General features: G+C 40.7%; 1 protein-coding gene across 7 annotated transcripts in view; it reads left to right on the top strand.

Annotated features, from left to right (window-relative positions):
* The window catches only part of SEMA3D (semaphorin 3D), a 216,974-nt gene that overhangs the window by 109,634 nt on the left and 89,650 nt on the right, over positions 1–17,690 (top strand). For all 7 annotated transcript variants that reach the window (XM_035701533.2, XM_025449289.3, XM_035701532.2 and 4 more), the window contains 2 exons: positions 4,468–4,530; positions 13,922–14,041. In XM_035701533.2, coding sequence (XP_035557426.1) covers positions 4,468–4,530; positions 13,922–14,041 — 183 coding nt within the window. The remainder of the gene's footprint in view (positions 1–4,467; positions 4,531–13,921; positions 14,042–17,690) is intronic.

Genomic DNA, 17,690 nt, shown 5'->3' with positions numbered 1-17,690 from the left:
CACACCCACATATATGCACACAAGTACGCACACACTCTACGCATGACATGTGTGACACCCACACATATGTCACCCACATGCATACCCTGCACACGTACACACATATATGCACTGGTGTGCACACCCTGCACATGTACCCACATATATGCACACATGCGTGCACACAATTTGACTGGAAAAACATGGAAATGATGGAAGACTTTTATATAGATACAGAGATTTGATATATATGTCAAATATGCCACTTCAGAAGATTATTGAAGAACAAAAATATTACTTGAATATATATCTGCCAACCCCATGCAAGTACATGGGTTTTGTTGGTGTTGTTTTTACTTATTGCTTTGCTTTATTATATTTTTAGATTGAATTAAGTGAAATTTTGCTTCTTTAAATTCTTTACCAACATAGAATTAAAAGGAATATTTTTAGAAGGCCCTTTATTCTAATGACTAGGTGGTAAGTAAAAGAAAATCCCACTATAACTCATGATTAAAATGATAGCTTTTAAATATTGGCACAACTACAAAGATTCTTTTTTCCCCCTTTAAAGTAAATGTTTTGAGTCTGGAAGATAATCAGATATCTCCTAGGTTGTTGTTATTAAGGTAATTCTATTTGTGATTCCTAAATTCTTGACAGCATTGTGTCAAAATAAGCCAATATATAATTTTAATGAATCTTTATTTTTAAGGCTTATGTTATCTTAAGAAGTAAAATTATCTTTGTGATACTATCTTAGAATTACTGTGCAAAAATAATGATTAAAGGATAATTTCTGTTTTTAACGGGTCTAGACATTATGGGATTGAAGGTAAATGGTGAAAAGTGAGATAACATTTTGGGAACAAATACCTGCTATAAACAGAGATTAGAAGATTTATTAAAATTGGTTTCTGGAGCTCAACAAATTCTCAGTGCTTGGGTATCTTTGTAGAACATTTACCCACTAATCAAAAACCTGATTCTCTGATGCTTATAATTTTAGTTTTATTGCTTCGTTACCTAGGATGACACATTTCAATTTTCAATTATGTGACTTACAATCAATTCAATTTACAATTATATGACTTATAATTAATAGCTGAAAATGTACAACAAACCATTAAAACATCTTTTAGAGATTTGTATTCCTTTGCAAAGAGAAGGAAGGAATCTGTAATTACTATTTTAGTGTTAAGTCCTTAAGAAAAAATTAGAGTCGAGACTGTTCGGAGCAAGTAATTGAAAACAATGGCTCAAAAGTTGGGCCCTGTATCTTGGTGGGCCCCTCGCGGGCCTTTAGTGCTCCCGGGGTGCGGTGGCTGGATCCTCGGAGCTCTCTGCTCACCTGTGTCTCCTGGAGAAATGCAGTTACCTTCTCTGTTGCAGAACTATCTTCCTGACTTACTGCCACACCTCGCCCGGCAGACCGAGGGCCCTTTGTAATTATGTGTGTAATAAACAAATAATTAAAGAACAATACGTATTCTGTGCTAACTTTGGAACTTTCATTTAGATTTCAAAGAAGACATAAGGATTGCTTCCCCGACTCCCTCTTTAAATAACACCGTCCTTCTGAAGCCTCAACAAATGTATTCATAATCAGTTTTAGAAACATTTATCTCATGATTCACTTTAAGTCATCACCCAATAGGCTGGTTGGGTGAAAACATCCTTTGATAATCCTTCTCCTCTTTAAATCTTATTTACTTAATGTAGAAGAATTCCGTATTTTCCTTTTCTTTTTTTTCTTTTTCTTTTTTTTAAAATAGAATTTATACCAATAAGATATTTAGATCAGAACAGATATCTATAGCTATTTTTCTAAATTTATTTCTGAAATGGATTTCAGAAATAAAATGAAATTAAATTTACCATCATGAAAAACAGAATGGTGTCTGATGTATTGAAAAGACTCAAAGAAATATTAATCTAGACTAGAAACCAAATAAAACAAGCTAAAGGTTAAACCCATTGACAGATCATGGATATGTATTCTGCATACCCCTTATTTTCAGTCCAAGGATACAAAGTTGTCCTTTGTAAAATCACTATAATATTCAGAATCAGCAAGTATAGAGTTATAGTTTTGCAAGATGAAAGAATTCTGAAAATTGGTTGCACAAAGTGAATATATTTGACAATATCGAACTGTAAATATGACTAAGATGATAAATTTTGTTATGTCCATTTTACCACAATTAAAAATAAAAAATAAAAATGAATCATCTAGGAAAAAAATGTCTTAAGAGAAGGTGCCTTGAGCTCATGAGCCCAAATCAGAAGCAAAGCTACCATGAAATCAAGATGATATTTTTATGAGAGAAAAAGAACACTGGCTTCAGTGTTTTTGCTACTAGTGGTTAAAAATAAGCAAACAAACAAACAATTAAAAAACAACTGGAAGAAACTAAAATTTCTTGCCAGCTATGGTGTTCTGTGTTTATTCTTCATTCATTCATTTATTTAGGGCCGCATGATTTTGGGTTGATGATTGACTATTGTTGATCACCCTATGCATGGCCCATTTTGATTAATTTATTTATTAATCTGTATTACTCAGTTGTTTTAAATTATGCATTCAAATACCTGAAAAGGCATCATCCAGAACAGAAACTAAGATCTGGTAAATGGCTGCTTCTTACTACAATTTAAGCCTTCTATTTTTTTTTTAAGATTTTATTAATTTATTCATGAGGGAGACACACACAGAGAGGCAGAGACACAGGCAGAGGGAGAAGCAGGCTCCATGCAGGGAGCCCAATGTGGGACTCCGTCCCGGGACCCTGGGGTCACGCCCTGAGCCCAAGGCAGATGCTCAACCACTGAGCCACCTAAGTCTTTTTTTCCAGTCTGGGGCACCCATGGTTCTGAATCCTGTATTCATCAGTCTTGTTCGGCTTTTTGCTCCTTTATTCCATCTGCACATATACCTTTAAAGTGCCTCTTTTATTTTAGCTGTTTTTAACATTATTCTGAAGGGATCATTCTGTTTGTAGTTTTGGAAACTATACTTTTTACCTAATAACTAACTGCTAAGATCCAGCTATACAATTTTTTATTGCTGTGGTCCCTTCATATTTTATGGCTGGCTAATTTTCAAAATTGTGTGAAAATATAATTGCCATTTAAACCATGTTTTAATAAGTAGTGTCTTTAGTCCTTTACTGTGAACCACATCACCTGAGTCTGCTCTGGCTGTGCCACCCTGCCTAGGCACACCTTTGGATTATAATTTGCAGCCTATTAAAGTGTGCTCTAAATGAACAACATTGCTTCATTTAAAAATCTCAGTAATTTTATCAAATTTGTCTAGTAAGGGAATGTGAGTGGTATTCTCTATTCTTCTTTACCCAGAAACATGAAACTCTAAAATTTTGTAACTTCTAAGTCATTTGAGATTTCCAGGTTTAACAAGTCTCTTCCAGTGCATTCCCTCAGGATATTTCCCTTTTTCCTCACCTATTAAGGCATTTTTCTGCTAACATTGGTGAGAAACATCAAAGTTTGTCAGGAACTCTTGGAACATATATTATGAGCAACTCCAAGTTTGCTCTTCCTGTTTCTTCTTGCCTGTAGCTTAGTAGAGAGCATTTCTCCCTTTAAGCTAATGGAGTAAAGTAGCTGTTTGAACCTTATTTTGCAAAACCTTCTTGACAGAAGTGCTAAACTTTGTTAAAAACAAAAGAAAACCTGTGTGATAAATTCCAGACAGTTAAAGCATGAGTAAAAGCTACCACCCGAGGGATTTGCTGCCTTTATCCTTAATCATTTGCCCAAATAATAATTATTATGTGGTGATTGAGACCCCCGTACTTCAGACCGACTTTGCATCATATTTTGGCTTTGCTGGTGACTGTGTTCGGGGCCCTTGACATGTTACTTAATGGCCGTATGAATGAGTTTTCTGATGTGAGAATGGAGAGAGTTAGTATAGCCATCTCACTGGGTCATTGTGAGATTCAAATAAGATAATACATAAAAAATGTTTAAGCGACAGATGCATCTGAGCTCCATACATGTTAAATTTGCCAGCAAATCCACACTGATCTTTGACTCGGAGTGTTAACTTATGCTTGTAACAAAGTGCTTTGTCACACACTTCCCTGCACACGTTTATATATGCTTCAGCACTCTGAGTAAGCACAGAAAAACAGCGTAAATAGAATCTCTTACTTAAGCAAATGCTCTTCTGACATTCTGTTGACATCACAATAAGAATTTGTGGCCTTCTCAACATAATTTATCTCTTATTAAATACATTTAAAAAGAAACTAGATCAAAATATACAAATGGATGGTTCTATAGCTTTTTCTTAGAAACCTTTTTAGGGTGACTTTGGAAAATATTTAAATCTCAAAATTCATACAACATGCTTTGAACTTGATTTGATATCCACTCTTCAATTTCATGCACTCATTTTCCTAATTAGAATGGTAGAGTGTTTTAGATATTCAGATTCTGACACACTGAAATGTTTTACAGATTTATTGGCCTGCTGCAAAGGAACGAGTGGAATTATGCAAATTAGCTGGGAAAGATGCCAATGTAAGTATGAGACTTTAAAAATATCTTTGTTAAATTGGTACTGATATGATAGTCAATATTGGTTTTTATTGAATTAACAGCATTGGTGTATTATTTTTAAGGCTGCATTAACATTCTGTGTCAAGATCAAGAAAATATAAAATATTTCTATCTTGCCAAAAGGAATGCCATTATTCTCAGAAATTTAGAAATACAAGACTTTCTAAACTGTTAATTCTGGATATTCTTATTTTCTTCACACAAATGTCAGAAAAACACTTGAAATATCAAAAAATAAGTCATCAGAAAAATACTTATAGTATTGCATATTTTTCACTTATATGCCCGTATTTTGCAAATGCACAAAAAATCATGAGTAGTTCAGCATCACAAACATACAATTGGTGTTTAAGTTAATTTGGATTAAAATTAAACTTACAGCATTTAGAAGAAAAATTTCAAGTGTTGCATTGTAGAGACACTAAGAACGATGGGGTGAAGATGAATGACATCACATTCTGGAATAAGAACTAGAAATAATTTACTCTAAAATTCACTTAAGCGTAATTATATGAAATAAGTTATAAAAGTTAAATAATGGGGCTCTAATATAAACTGCTGGTTTAAGCTGCCGTAAGAGCCAGAGAAAACCCTTAGCAACACGCGACCCACTTAGTTGCCCTGGAGGCTCCGTCTGAATTGCTCTCGCGTGGTCCCCCTTGTCCTGGCTCCCCGCCCCCCCAGCCCGCCTGCTGCCTGCTTTATCCCCCGTGGGGATGGAAGAGCGCTGCGGCCCTCTCTGCCTCTCCTACCCCTCCCGGGGCTCTGACTCAGGCCAGATGCCCTGCGTCCTGCCCTGACTTCTTGCACTGTGGTGATAGGGAAAATTGCTTTTTTTTTTTTTTTCTTTTTGGCAAAATAAATCACTTCCTGAATGTATCTGAAGATGAAAAGAGGTTCTAAACTTTCCAAAACCATGGATATCTTGAGGCTTTTTTTGCAACATTCTGTAATGTTGCCGTAAACACTGTAACCCAGGGGGGATTAAGCCAGCAATGCCTTCATATTTAATAACAACAAATAAGTGTGTGTTATGGGAAAGCATAATTAGATGCAAAAATTCTCACTTTATCAATGTGATAAAAATAAAGCAACGTGACACATGATGCCTGACATATTTGAGAGGAAGTTTAGAAAACTAAGAATTTGAAACAGCTAGTTTGTTCACCCATTTGTTCAGGTATTTGTTTATTTCACAAATATTTATTAAGAGCCTCAATGTGTACATACGCAGGTGTCTGAAAGGATGCCGTATCTGCTGTCATAGAGCTTTTAATACATAGTGACGACACTACAAAACAAAGTGATCAAAGCAAAAGGAAAGAAGGAAACTTGATTATGCCCGATTTTGTATTCATTCAATGTTAAATGTTATCAGGTACATTTATGTTAACAGAAATATAGTGGGGGTATTAGCATCAAAGGCAGCAGGAGACCGTTTTTACAGTCATTCTACCTGAAATGAAGAGGATCAAACTATTCTAAAAGATATCCTTCTTCCTCCGTGTCCCTCATCTCTTCACCTGTTCAGGACCCAAGGGAGCAGGTGCTCAGGTCTGCACATCCTCCATGTTTGCTTGTAGTTGTGGGGGTGGGCAGACTGTGCTGGTTCTGAGAGCTTTCAAAATTATTTTAATAACAGTACAAACATGCTATAAACAGCATGAACACTTTAATATTTTGTGTTTTGCCAGTATTAACTGTTTCAAAAGGAGGCAAGTAGGAAAAGGTGGCTTAAATTTCCTCCACTAAACTAATGTCAGTGTTCCCATGGAGAAGATGAGGGGAAAACACCCGAGGTCAAACAATCAGTGAAGGTTTTAATCGTGACAGTGTTCTCCTTTCCGTATGTTCACTAATTCTAGTTATATAGTAATTCATTGGCCCTATTATTAAGTTAAAGCAAGAGGTGGTAAACTTTTCTAGAAGTGGTATTCTAGAGCATGCAGGAAGGACCCAGTGCTCGGAACGTACTCTTGCCATTCATTTGTGTTTGGGAGCTACTTGTCACCTCGAACCTTTAAGCACACCTACTGCCAGCCCAGGATTAGAGATAGGGGGAGTTCTTCTCTTCTTACTGCAGTCTGTAAAGTTTGATGTTGAATCATGTAGGGATAATACAATTCTTTGTCTCCTTTTTAATCTGCCATTTAAAAATATTATATTTTGGAATTATTAAGAATGGGAAAAAAAAAAAAAAGAATGGGTAACACTTTTATAGCACTTACTGAGTTCCAGGAACTGCTTCCAATACTTTATAATCTCATTTAATCCTTGTAACAATATTATATGCTAGATTTTATGATTATGCCTCATTTTGTAGATGAGAAGACTGAGGCCAGAAAAATTAAATGGCTTGTCCAATATCATCACATATCTAGTAAACAGTGAAGACAGCAATTGAGTCCAGAAGTCTTGTTCCATAATCAGTGCTCTCACACAACACTGTGATCTATACATAAAGATCTGAACCCTACATATAAGGACTGAAAACCTTATCCAAAAAGTGTACCCCTCAAATCACTTCTCTCTAGAATATCCACATAACAGAGATCCTCAGTTTACAGCACTGCATAGATTTTAGCCAACAGAAAACTGAGACAAATGTGTGGTTTTATTGACCTCTTTTATTACCTTTGGCATTACCCTCATTCCTCCCTTCTCTCTAGTAATTTTTACCTACTTCCCAAGAGTGTTTTTAGGATTAACAAGTGTTTGGAAAGACTGTCCCTTTACACAGAGGTACTATATAACTGAAAAATAGTGAATTATTTACCATAATGAAAGTTAGCTAATTGGAGTGGGGAGGGAGTGGAAGACGAGGAAACAAAAGAGAACTATTCCCCTTCCTTGACCACAGTTTCCAGTTGAGTCCAAAGAAAGGAAATAGTGCCAGGAAGCTATTTCATAGTATTTTGTTTCTGCTAAGAATATTATTCAAAAGAAAGTCACTAAAGAAATGTCTGTATCCTGACTATAAAGAGTGGAGTCAACAGCTCAGTCCAGGCGAAAGAGCGGACAGGATGTGGGCAGCTTGGGTTGTGTTTGTCATCTTAACCCCGGAGGCACACAACCTTGTCAATGGAGACATGACGTAGAGTCAAAGCATCTTCCATCGCCCAAGTTCTATGATTACATTCTTTCTTTCTTCTTTTTTAAAGAATGTCTAAAAGTGAAACAAAGTACTCATTGTAGAAAGTTTTCAAATTGCATGGAAGTCATCTGTAAATATCTCCTCCCCCATGAACATTACCCAGAGATAGCTGGTGTCATTTTGATGTTTATTCTTCTATCTTATCTATTTACTATTTTTCAGAATGAAATCATTGTATACATAGTCGCTTAAAACATTTTTTTTTCATTTTGCAAACTGCCATGAGCATTTTCCCATGTCATTAAATTCCTTTTTATAACACTACTTTTAATAGCTACACTGCATTCCTTTATATATTATTTCATCAATCCTCTATTGTTAGAAGTTTGGTATATATCCAGTTTTTAGCTATTAGAAGTGATGCTTCACATGAAAAATCTTATATGTAAATACTGTGAACATCTTTGTTAAGTAGAATTACTGGTCAAAGGATATAATTTTTTTAGGCTATAAATTTTTTTATTCACATTGCAAAATTAACTCATCCAAAAGTTTATGCCTTTTGTGCTTTAACCAGCAGTGCGTGTTCACGAGAGGCTATAGGCTGCTATACTCTTGCTGATAATAGTGGGTACAACATATGGTTAATAGTTAATGCTAATATGTAAATGAAAAATAATTGTATTTAATCTTTGCCAAAAAATTATTTCAGTTATTTTTGCCTGAAATTCTTTCATTACTATAAATGCTAAATTTTTAAAAGTATTTTTACAAGATTTTATTTATTTATTCATGAGAGACACAGAGAGAGGCAGAGACACGGGCAGAGGGAGAAGCAGGCTCCCCACAGGGAGCCCAATGTGGGATTCGATCCCAGGACCCCAGGATCATGCCCTGAGCCGAAGGCAGACGCTCCACCCCTGAGCCACCCAGGAGCCCCAATACTAAATATTTTATATAGTTGTAAGATTACAGCTTATTTTTTGGAATGTCATATTCCTATCGTTTGTTCATTTTTAAATTTTAGTGTTTGCCTTTTCTTTATTGGTTATTTATAGATTATCAAGATATATATGTTATTATATCATATTATTATACATATTTTCAAGAAATATCTGTATAAAATGTATTACTTTGTGATCAACTTATACAAAAAATATTTCCCAGTTATTCTATTGATATATACACTTTTAAATATTTAAATATTATATTTTAATCTATAATATTAATATATTAAATATAATAATTAATATTATAATATTATAATAGTATTATATTAAATAGGCATACCTCTTTTTTTTCTTAAAATATTTTCCTCTGTCTTGCCACTACAACTAGTTTTTGTTCTGTAGAAATTTCTTCTTTATATCTTCAATTTTTAAGAGAGAGATGTGATATGTGGATTTTCATGTATTTATTTTGAAGTGTGGACAACTTATTATATTTTCAGGGAGTGCAAGACCTAAGCAGATACTTGTGTAGACTGGATTTTTGTAAGATTTATTTTTATCTTAGAGAGAGAGAGAGGCCTGTGGGCAGGGGAGGGGCTGAGGGAGAGGGAGAGAGAATCTTCCAGCAGGCTCCCCACTGAGCACTGGGCCGGTGAAGCTGGGTTTGGTCCCAGGACCCTGAGCTCATGCCCTGGGCCAGAATCAAGAGTGGGCCGCTTACCTGAGCCACCCGGACACCCCTGTGGACTGGATTCCATTCTGAGGTCTGTTAGACAAACCCAACGTGTAGCATGGTGGCAAGTCTGTGGTGATGACTAAAAGTGTTTGATGATCACTATATTCTGCAAAATATACCAAAACTAAAAATAAACTAGATACTTAAATCATGAGTGTCTCCTCGGATATAACCTGAATAAATTGAAATCAGCAATTATAAGTTAGTTATGAGAAATACATATAAAACTGTATTAGCTTTAATTGCACTATATATAAGTCTAGAGAATTAAATAATTTAAATAAATTGAAATCAGCAATTATAAGTTAGTTATGAGAAATACATATAAAACTGTATTAGCTTTAATTGCACTATATATAAGTCTAGAGAATTAAAATTACCATATTTCTGTTTTGTTTTGTTTTTTTTTCACATATCTAGGAAGAAACTAAAATTCCAAAGGTTAATAAATAATGCCAATATATATTAGCGTTTTCTTCCAAGTATTAATTCAGTCTTATATTTGTCTTATTTATTTAATTATGTAAGTGTATAAATGTATATGTGAGGCAAAATATTGAAATCTTACTTGAGAGAATTAAAAAGTCGATACAAATTTTAAATTTCCTTCTTAAATAAATTAAAAAAAAAATTTTTTTTTTAAAAGGCAGTGCCCAGGTGGCGCGGTTGGTTAAGCGTCTGCCTTCTGCTCAGGTCATGATCCTGGGGTCCTGGGATCGAGCCCCGGGACAGGCTCTCTGCTTCTCCCCTCCCTCTGCTGCTCCCCCTGCTCGTCAAATAAAATCTTTAAAAATTTTTTTTTTCTCTTTCTCTCTTTCTTCGGATGGAAATCTTGGTAGGTGGGGGGAATAAGGAAGGAAGGAGAAATGCAGTATTTTTCCAAGGTTGGGCATATCGCTCACTAAAATGTTGGCTCTCGGCAGCCGCGCCTGTGGGAGTGGGGGAGCCGACAGGTCAGCCAGGTTTCAGGGAAAGGGAGAACCTGCTTCTCAAAGTCATCTTTTTCAACGCCTCGAAAAATGACACTGCGATTGCGAGCCACGCGGGTCACTAAGCGGATTCCATCAAGTTAGTCGTGGCTCCCGCCATTTAAGCCAAACTTGCTCTTCTGGGGTCCGGGGCCCGGGTGCGTGGCCCTTGCGGCATCCGCCAGCCAGCGCCTTGGCCCGGCTCCAAGGGCCGCCCCCCACCAACCTCGCCACCAGCACTTCGGGCAGAACTGGCGGTTCTGGGGCCGCAGGGCCCTCGCTGGGTACTCCCCTCGCCGCCCCCCTGCTCCCCCCGTGGGTGCCCCCCCGCCGCCCCCCTGCTCCCCCCACCGGGTGCTTCCCCCCACCGGGTGCTTCCCCCCACCGCCCCCCGCTCCCCCCACCGGGTGCTTCCCCCCACCGCCCCCCTGCTCCCCCGCTACCCCCCCCCCCCGCCGGGTGCTTCCCCCCACCGCCCCCCTGCTCCCCCCGCTGCTCCCCTGCTCCCCCCGCCGGGTGCTGCCCCCGCCGCGCCTCTGTGGGGAGCAGGAGCTCCCGGTGGAGTCTCCCACAGGCCCTGGTCAGGAGGACCCCCATGCTTTATGACCTGGGAGGAAGAGGTATCATTCCCTTATACACATAGTAATTTCAGAATATTTTAAGATTGCTGCCGTGGTCAGCGGGGGCCACCGTCACAACACACCAGAAAGTAGGGGCGGATGCGACGGGCCGCCGCGTCTCACAGCAGCTCAAAGGCCCTGGGTTCCAGCCCATGAAAATCCTCTTCCTCACTCACAGGTGGCCTCGTCCTGTGTGTGTTCACATGGGGGGGGAGGGGAGGAGAAGGACGGAGAGGGAGGGACAGGGAGGGAGGGGGAGGGAGAAGGAGGGAGGGGGAGGGAGGTCTGTCTCTCCCCATAAGGGCACTAATCCCACCGGGACAATCCCAGGGTCAGGATTTCTTTCTAAGACTAATTACCTCGGGGACTCATTACGCCCCCCCGCCTATTATCATCCCGCAGGGGCTTTAGGGTTTCAATCAATGAATTTTGGAGGACACGAGTGCTCAGTTCACAACAATTACGCTCTAAATTCTATGACTATTTGTGAAAACTGAGCTGTGTCAGGAGCGGGCGTAGGAGGCAGCGGGGCTGGGGCGGACTGCCCGCGCCCCGCCCTCGTCCCGCCCTCCTCCCGCCCGCGCCCCGCCCTTGTCCCGCCCTCCTCCCGCCCTCCTCCCGCCCTCCTCCCGCCCTCCTCCCGCCCTCCTCCCGCCCGCGTCCTGCCCGCGTCCCGCCCTCCTCCCGCCCGCGCCCCGCCCTCGTCCCGCCCTCGTCCCGCCCTCCTCCCGCCCTCCTCCCTCCCGCGTCCCGCCCGCGTCCCGCCCTCCTCCCGCCCGCGTCCCGCCCTCCTCCCGCCCGCGCCCCGCCCTCCTCCCGCCCTCCTCCCGCCCTCCTCCCGCCCAGCGCCCCGCCCGCGTCCTGCAGCTGCCGCCTGGCCCGGCCTCACCCTCCTAGAACAGCCTGGTGGGGGGAGGGGGAGCAAGAAACGCGGAAGTCCCTTCAGTGAGCACGAGTGAGTAAAATAAAGGCTGGAGAATACCAAAACCTCTCTTTCTAGTGACGAAGCTGTCACTGCAGTTTACCTAGTGGGCCATGGACATTTTTAAACTCCCCCGGCTTTCCTCCTGCTGCTGCGCGCTGCTCGTGGGGCCAGCGGGAGCGCGGCTCGCGTGGGCTCCTCTATCCTCCGAGTTGGCCTCCGTGATGTGAGAGAATCGGAAGCGAGTCCCTGCGGAGCCCTTTGTGCAAACAGAACATCATTCTCTCTATCAGACACCTTGACGGAAAGGTGGAAAGGTGACATAATGCGATTTTGTTAAACAAGACTATTTGCCAGATAACTGTCCTAGTGAATTTAAAGTCTTCCTTTCCTAAGAGACTCCATAGAGTGAATGCTTGAGAACATGTACAAAACGTGGAAATATCCAGGGTAAGAGGGATGCCCCTCGTGTGACTCACACACCTCCGGTGTGCCCCCCCATCCTACAGCCCAAGCAGCCCTAGCCTGTCCCCGTTAAAGGTGCCAGGTCTGCCTCCCTGAGAAGGAAGCAGGAAGCACCCTCGAGTTGTGCAGCTCCCCGAGGGACTGATAATCCCGTCCTTTCATACAGCCTAGAGGGAAGCGGAGAGCAGAAGATTCCTTGAGTTCGTTGTAATATTCTTCCGTGGTAGAATGTACGCATTTCAGGGATCGGGATCTGTGAATTCTTGACACACAAAATTGCCAGACTGGCTGGCCAAGGGAGGTCCTAGAGACTAGGAACCCTGGACCACACATATGCAGACGTAGCTTTGCTTTCTAAAATCTGAAGAGCCCCTGGGATATTGATATTTTAGATCAAAATCAGGGCAGAAAATAATTATTAATGTTCTATTATTTAACTTAATCCTGTTAGTTAAGTTGTTGCCTGCCTTCTGGTAGCTGTATTTAATTCTAAAAACCACCCTGCCAGTTAGGGCTCTGTTTTTCTGTCTTTGGGGTTCTTTTTTAATATATTCCTTCCTAAGAACCCTACCAGCAAGGGTGACCCATTAGGTAACATCTGACTGGAGAGGAACCCATGGCCATTCGGGTAGGGAAGAACTAGACTTTCTGTGAATCCTAGTAATTTCATAGGTTTATACCTTTCTTGGTGAACATTTCCCCATCTCCTAGAGAGAGTCAATCTAGAATAAAATCTTCCAGTCCAGTGTTTTCTCAGAGGTTGTGGGGTCCAGGAACCATGAAGCCATGGTTAACATTGTTCCAATAATTATGTAAAGATAAGGAATTACTTATGGGAGGTAAATAAAAAATAGTAACAGGAATGACTACTCTGAAAAATTGAGTCACTACTTATAAGTAACTAGGGGAGAAATAATATATGTTATAATAATAATAATAATGCAAAGAAATATTTTTAGAACTAAGTATATGCAAAGCAAGCAAAAATATAAAAATCCCTTCAAGAATTTGACTTGGTGTTAAAAAATATATGGCAAGAACAAACAAGAGATTCTTCAAACAAACAATAAATCAAATTTAAGTTGAATCTTAAAGGCTCTGAAACATTGAAAATAGGAATAAAGTGGAAGCCATTCCATCCAAGAAGAATGGACTACATATATGGTCATACACGAGTGTGTTCTTGTTTTATTCGTGTAGCTGAGACAGTTGGTGTTGTGGGCAGTAGGATCTATATGGAACAGACAATGTGGGAACATCAGAACATGACAGGGTTTGTTCTTGGGTAAGTCCTGCAAGAAAGTATGAATATCAGCATCCTCTAGGTCCCGCCGAATACCTGTAGGGATGTGCATTCCAGCACTCTGACTCATTCAACACCCGTAAAACTTCAAAAAGGCTTCAGTCACTCAAGTCACAGTTTCTAGATTGTTGTGCTTCCTTTGCTAAGTCAGATGTTTAAGCATGTCTCATAAAACTTTTTCATTTTTGATGTTATTCTTGATGATTTATTTACTCGGGAAACAGGTGGTATGAATGATAATCTTTCAAAAACATGAGTTTCGTGCTAATGCTTTTATTTGTTTATGTCCAATAGACAGAATGTGCAAATTTCATCCGTGTACTTCAGCCGTATAACAAAACTCACATTTATGTGTGTGGAACTGGAGCATTTCATCCAATATGTGGTTATATTGATCTTGGAGTCTACAAGGAGGTAATATAATGAAATAGCATGAAAACAATTGGTCCTAATACCTTGTCACTTAATGTTTTTGACATAACACAGGAAGATATGAATATAAAGTTTGAATCACATAGTTTCTGAAGCGTGTAAGATTCATGTTCCCAACCACCTTCTAGATTGCCATTTTGATTATGCACTTTATCTACCCAATAAAAAGTTTTTTTTTTTTTATCAGAAGTTTTTTTATGAGATGATCAAAATTAAAAGTGTAGTTTTTATGGGTTCTGGGTATGTCTTCATTTTCTTTTGAGTTGCCCTTGTAATTAGAGCTATATAGTAAGTTGCTCCTAGTAAAAATCCACATCTCATAAGACCTTGCAGTGGAAGTGGAATTGTATCTTATAATTTCGATTGTCCTGTCTTGCAAATTTGACCTATTATATGTGGTTACAGCGGTGCACACTTAGAACAGAGAATTTTAATTATTTTCTTAAAATTATACAGATAGCCATAATATCTAGCCATTTCTGCTGGGCCAAATTGCCATAATAAATAAATTATGCAAATAAATATGTGCTAAATTAAGAGTGATATATTCTAGCTATCAATGAGCATTTTAATAATGAAAAACATGCAGATTTCAGTAATTTTTAAAAATAGATTTCAGTAATTTAATTAATAACTAATACATTAAAGTGCCTTTTTTTTTTTTTGAAGATTGTATTTATTTATTCATGAGAGAGAGACAGAAGCAGAGACACAGGCAGAGGGAGAAGCAGGCTCCATGCAGGGAGCCTGATGTGGGACTTGATCCTAGGACCATGGGGTCACGCCCCGGGCCAAAGGCGGCACTCAACCGCTGAGCCGCCCTGGTGTCCCTAAGTGCCTTCTTTGTATCTCTGCCAGGCACTTTACATGGATTGTCTCTTTGAAATTTCACCACTCTTAAGTGAACTTATTACCTTTATAACTCCCAACTTACAAGTTAGTAAAAATTGAGTCTCGGTGGAATTAAATAACATGCCTAAAATCTTACCCAGCTAATAAGTGGTCTGGCAAAGAATTGAACCAAAGCAGTCTGTCTCTAGAGCAAGCAGGCCCAAGTGAGCTTTAGCTGCACACTGTAAATTGTTTCTTTGTATGGGTTTGATGAGTTGTACTGTCATCCTCATGTTTATGTATATACTACTTGTGAATAACCACACATATTTGCAGGATAATTGGCTGTGTGTTTGAAAGTAAAGTCTGGGCTTATGGAACAGGTTTCTTTACATTGATTTAACTGATTCATGCAGAGGTCAAACCCACAGCTGTGGCTGGATTAATTTTACTCTCTAACCAACTTGTCTAACCAGCCCATTCTCAACTGTTTGAAAATAAAGCAACCCTCCTAGGTCAATCTCTGAACCACTAGGAGACTTGGCAACTTGAATCCATCATTCTTAGCTGCTGGTGTAATGTCCTCTTGCCTACCTTTGATGCAGGGTAATGTATAGCAGTAGCTCCTGGCATAGGGTGTAATTATAGGAGATCGCCTCACAGCTTGGATGTGTTTTGAGTCCCGAGGCTAGAAGCCAAAGTCACAGCTTGCTGAGGGGCGCAGATAGTGTTCCTTAACTCCTAAAAGTCACAAGTGCTGAAAGGGAATTTTGATGGAGCTAATTACTTCCTTGGAACTGTCAAGAAGCCTTGGGGCAGTCAGATTTACAAGTTCTGTGAATAGGAGGATATGGGTTAGCTGGGATGTGAGCCTTGTCCTCTCCTTGGTCACGGGTACAGGTGATTGTAGATGGTTGTAGATGATTGTAGATGGTCACGGGTACACGTGATTGTAGATGGCTTGAAGATGGTTAATTTTTTAAGGGAATTGTTAGTCCCAATAATTCATTATTCTTCCTATAGGGAATTTGGAAGTATCTTCCATTTTCAAATAGATAAGGTTGCTCCTGCAGTGGCTGGAGGGACCGGCCTTGTAAGAGCAACTGTGATCTCCTCACCGTGGGAGGTCCCTTCCGGAGGCTACTGGGGAGATGAGGGCGGGGGCGAAAGCTCCAGCGATCCCAGGCTTCTGTCCTTGGCGGGGCGGCGGAGAGCCGTGTTCCTGACGTGAGAATAGTAACGAGTTGGCGAGGGAGATGGTGAGTTTTGTCCATCCTGCGTTTGCACAGTGAGCGGTAGGTCGAGGCCAGCTGCTGGTTGTGCAGCACAATGAGGATGATGACGATGGGAACTGTCTCCGGAGCCACGGGCGCAGCGGGGAGAAGCGGCTTGCAGGGCCCCGGGTGCCGGGCGGCGCGTGCACCTGCGTGGGCGTCTGCGGGTAAATGCACACCTGTGCGGTGCGGCGTGGCGGGGCCTGAGAGCCCCCCAGGTGCCCCGGGAGCCTCCCTCCGCTGCCGCGGACCTCACCCTTAAATAGGGGGGCTATGTTTTGTAAGATTTCTGTATTCCCGAGAGACACAGAGAGGAGCCGAGACCAGGCCGAGGGAGCAGCAGGCGCCCCGCGGGACCCGAGGCGGGACTCGATCCCGCGACCCGGGGTCACCGCCTGGGCCGCAGGCAGGCGCTCAGCGGCCGCGCCCGGCCCCTGGAGGCAGGGGTGGTGTTACCAGTAACTCTGCCTCGGAGCCCTGAGCATTAAATGTTTCCTATCCTGTCTCTTTACTTCAACAATATATTTGTGTGCAGATTAAATAGGTACATTTTGTTTAATTAATGAGGCTGAAAGAATTTTCTTCTAAAACTGAAGCTGTCTCAGAAGTTAGTGTCCCGCAATTCAGTTCATTTATCTCCCAGAGTCCAGTCAACTATTATTTTTTTACATACTTTCCCTCTTGGTGTCCTTGACTCTGGTTTAAGGAAACTGGCTCTCCTGATAATTCCTTTCTCCAGGAGATTATAAGGGAGACCTTGTCCTAAGCCTTCAAGATATCAGTGTTAGGGGCTTATCTAGAGAATGTAATGAAATGTTGCATCTTAAAAACAGAAGTCTGTATGATTATGAAGGCTTATCTGGTACTTTTCATCAACTGTGACAATCTCCTTTTTTCTTGGACTTGCCTTTTTAGCTTTTTACTATAATTGTCTGTACACTGGGATTCAGTTTACTTTTTCCCATTACAATGTCCCATTATAGGCTTTAGAGTCAACAGTTCTGTTTGACCCATGGAAAATAATGTGCCCTTAATGATGTTTAAGTACACGTGAGAGCCACTGCCTACAGGTGTTTTTTTCCTCATGTATCTCCAGCCCCATTCACAGTTGGGAAGCATGCCCTAAATGGGTTCTCACTGAACCTTTCTCGTGCCAAAGCTTCACTATCACAGCTTGTCATTAGCTGGCCTGTTCTAACGAAACATAGTTGGATTTGATCATGTTACGTGATCACGGTGAGTCTATAAATTGATTTCAACACATTTTTAAATCCCTGAGTTTGAAATTCTGAGATGAGATTGGTTCACAGCAGGAACTTGGGGGACAGCCTGGAGATTTCAATTTTAGCATATGTGCTGCCGAAGCCAGCACGACAGCCTGGAGAGTTCAAGCTACTGCTTTGCCTCTTCCTAACCCCTTCTGTCCTCAATATTCCACCTGCAAAGCTGGAATTCTTTTTTAATTTTTATTTACTTATTCATGAGAGACACAGAGAGAGAGGCAGAGACACAGGTGGAGAGAGAAG

The sequence above is a fragment of the Canis lupus genome, chromosome 18 (assembly GCF_003254725.2).
Source record: "Canis lupus dingo isolate Sandy chromosome 18, ASM325472v2, whole genome shotgun sequence".
NCBI classification, from domain to species: Eukaryota; Metazoa; Chordata; class Mammalia; order Carnivora; family Canidae; genus Canis; species Canis lupus.
The sequence above is the reverse complement of the archived record's forward strand: the minus strand, read 5'-3'. Positions and strand labels throughout refer to the sequence as shown.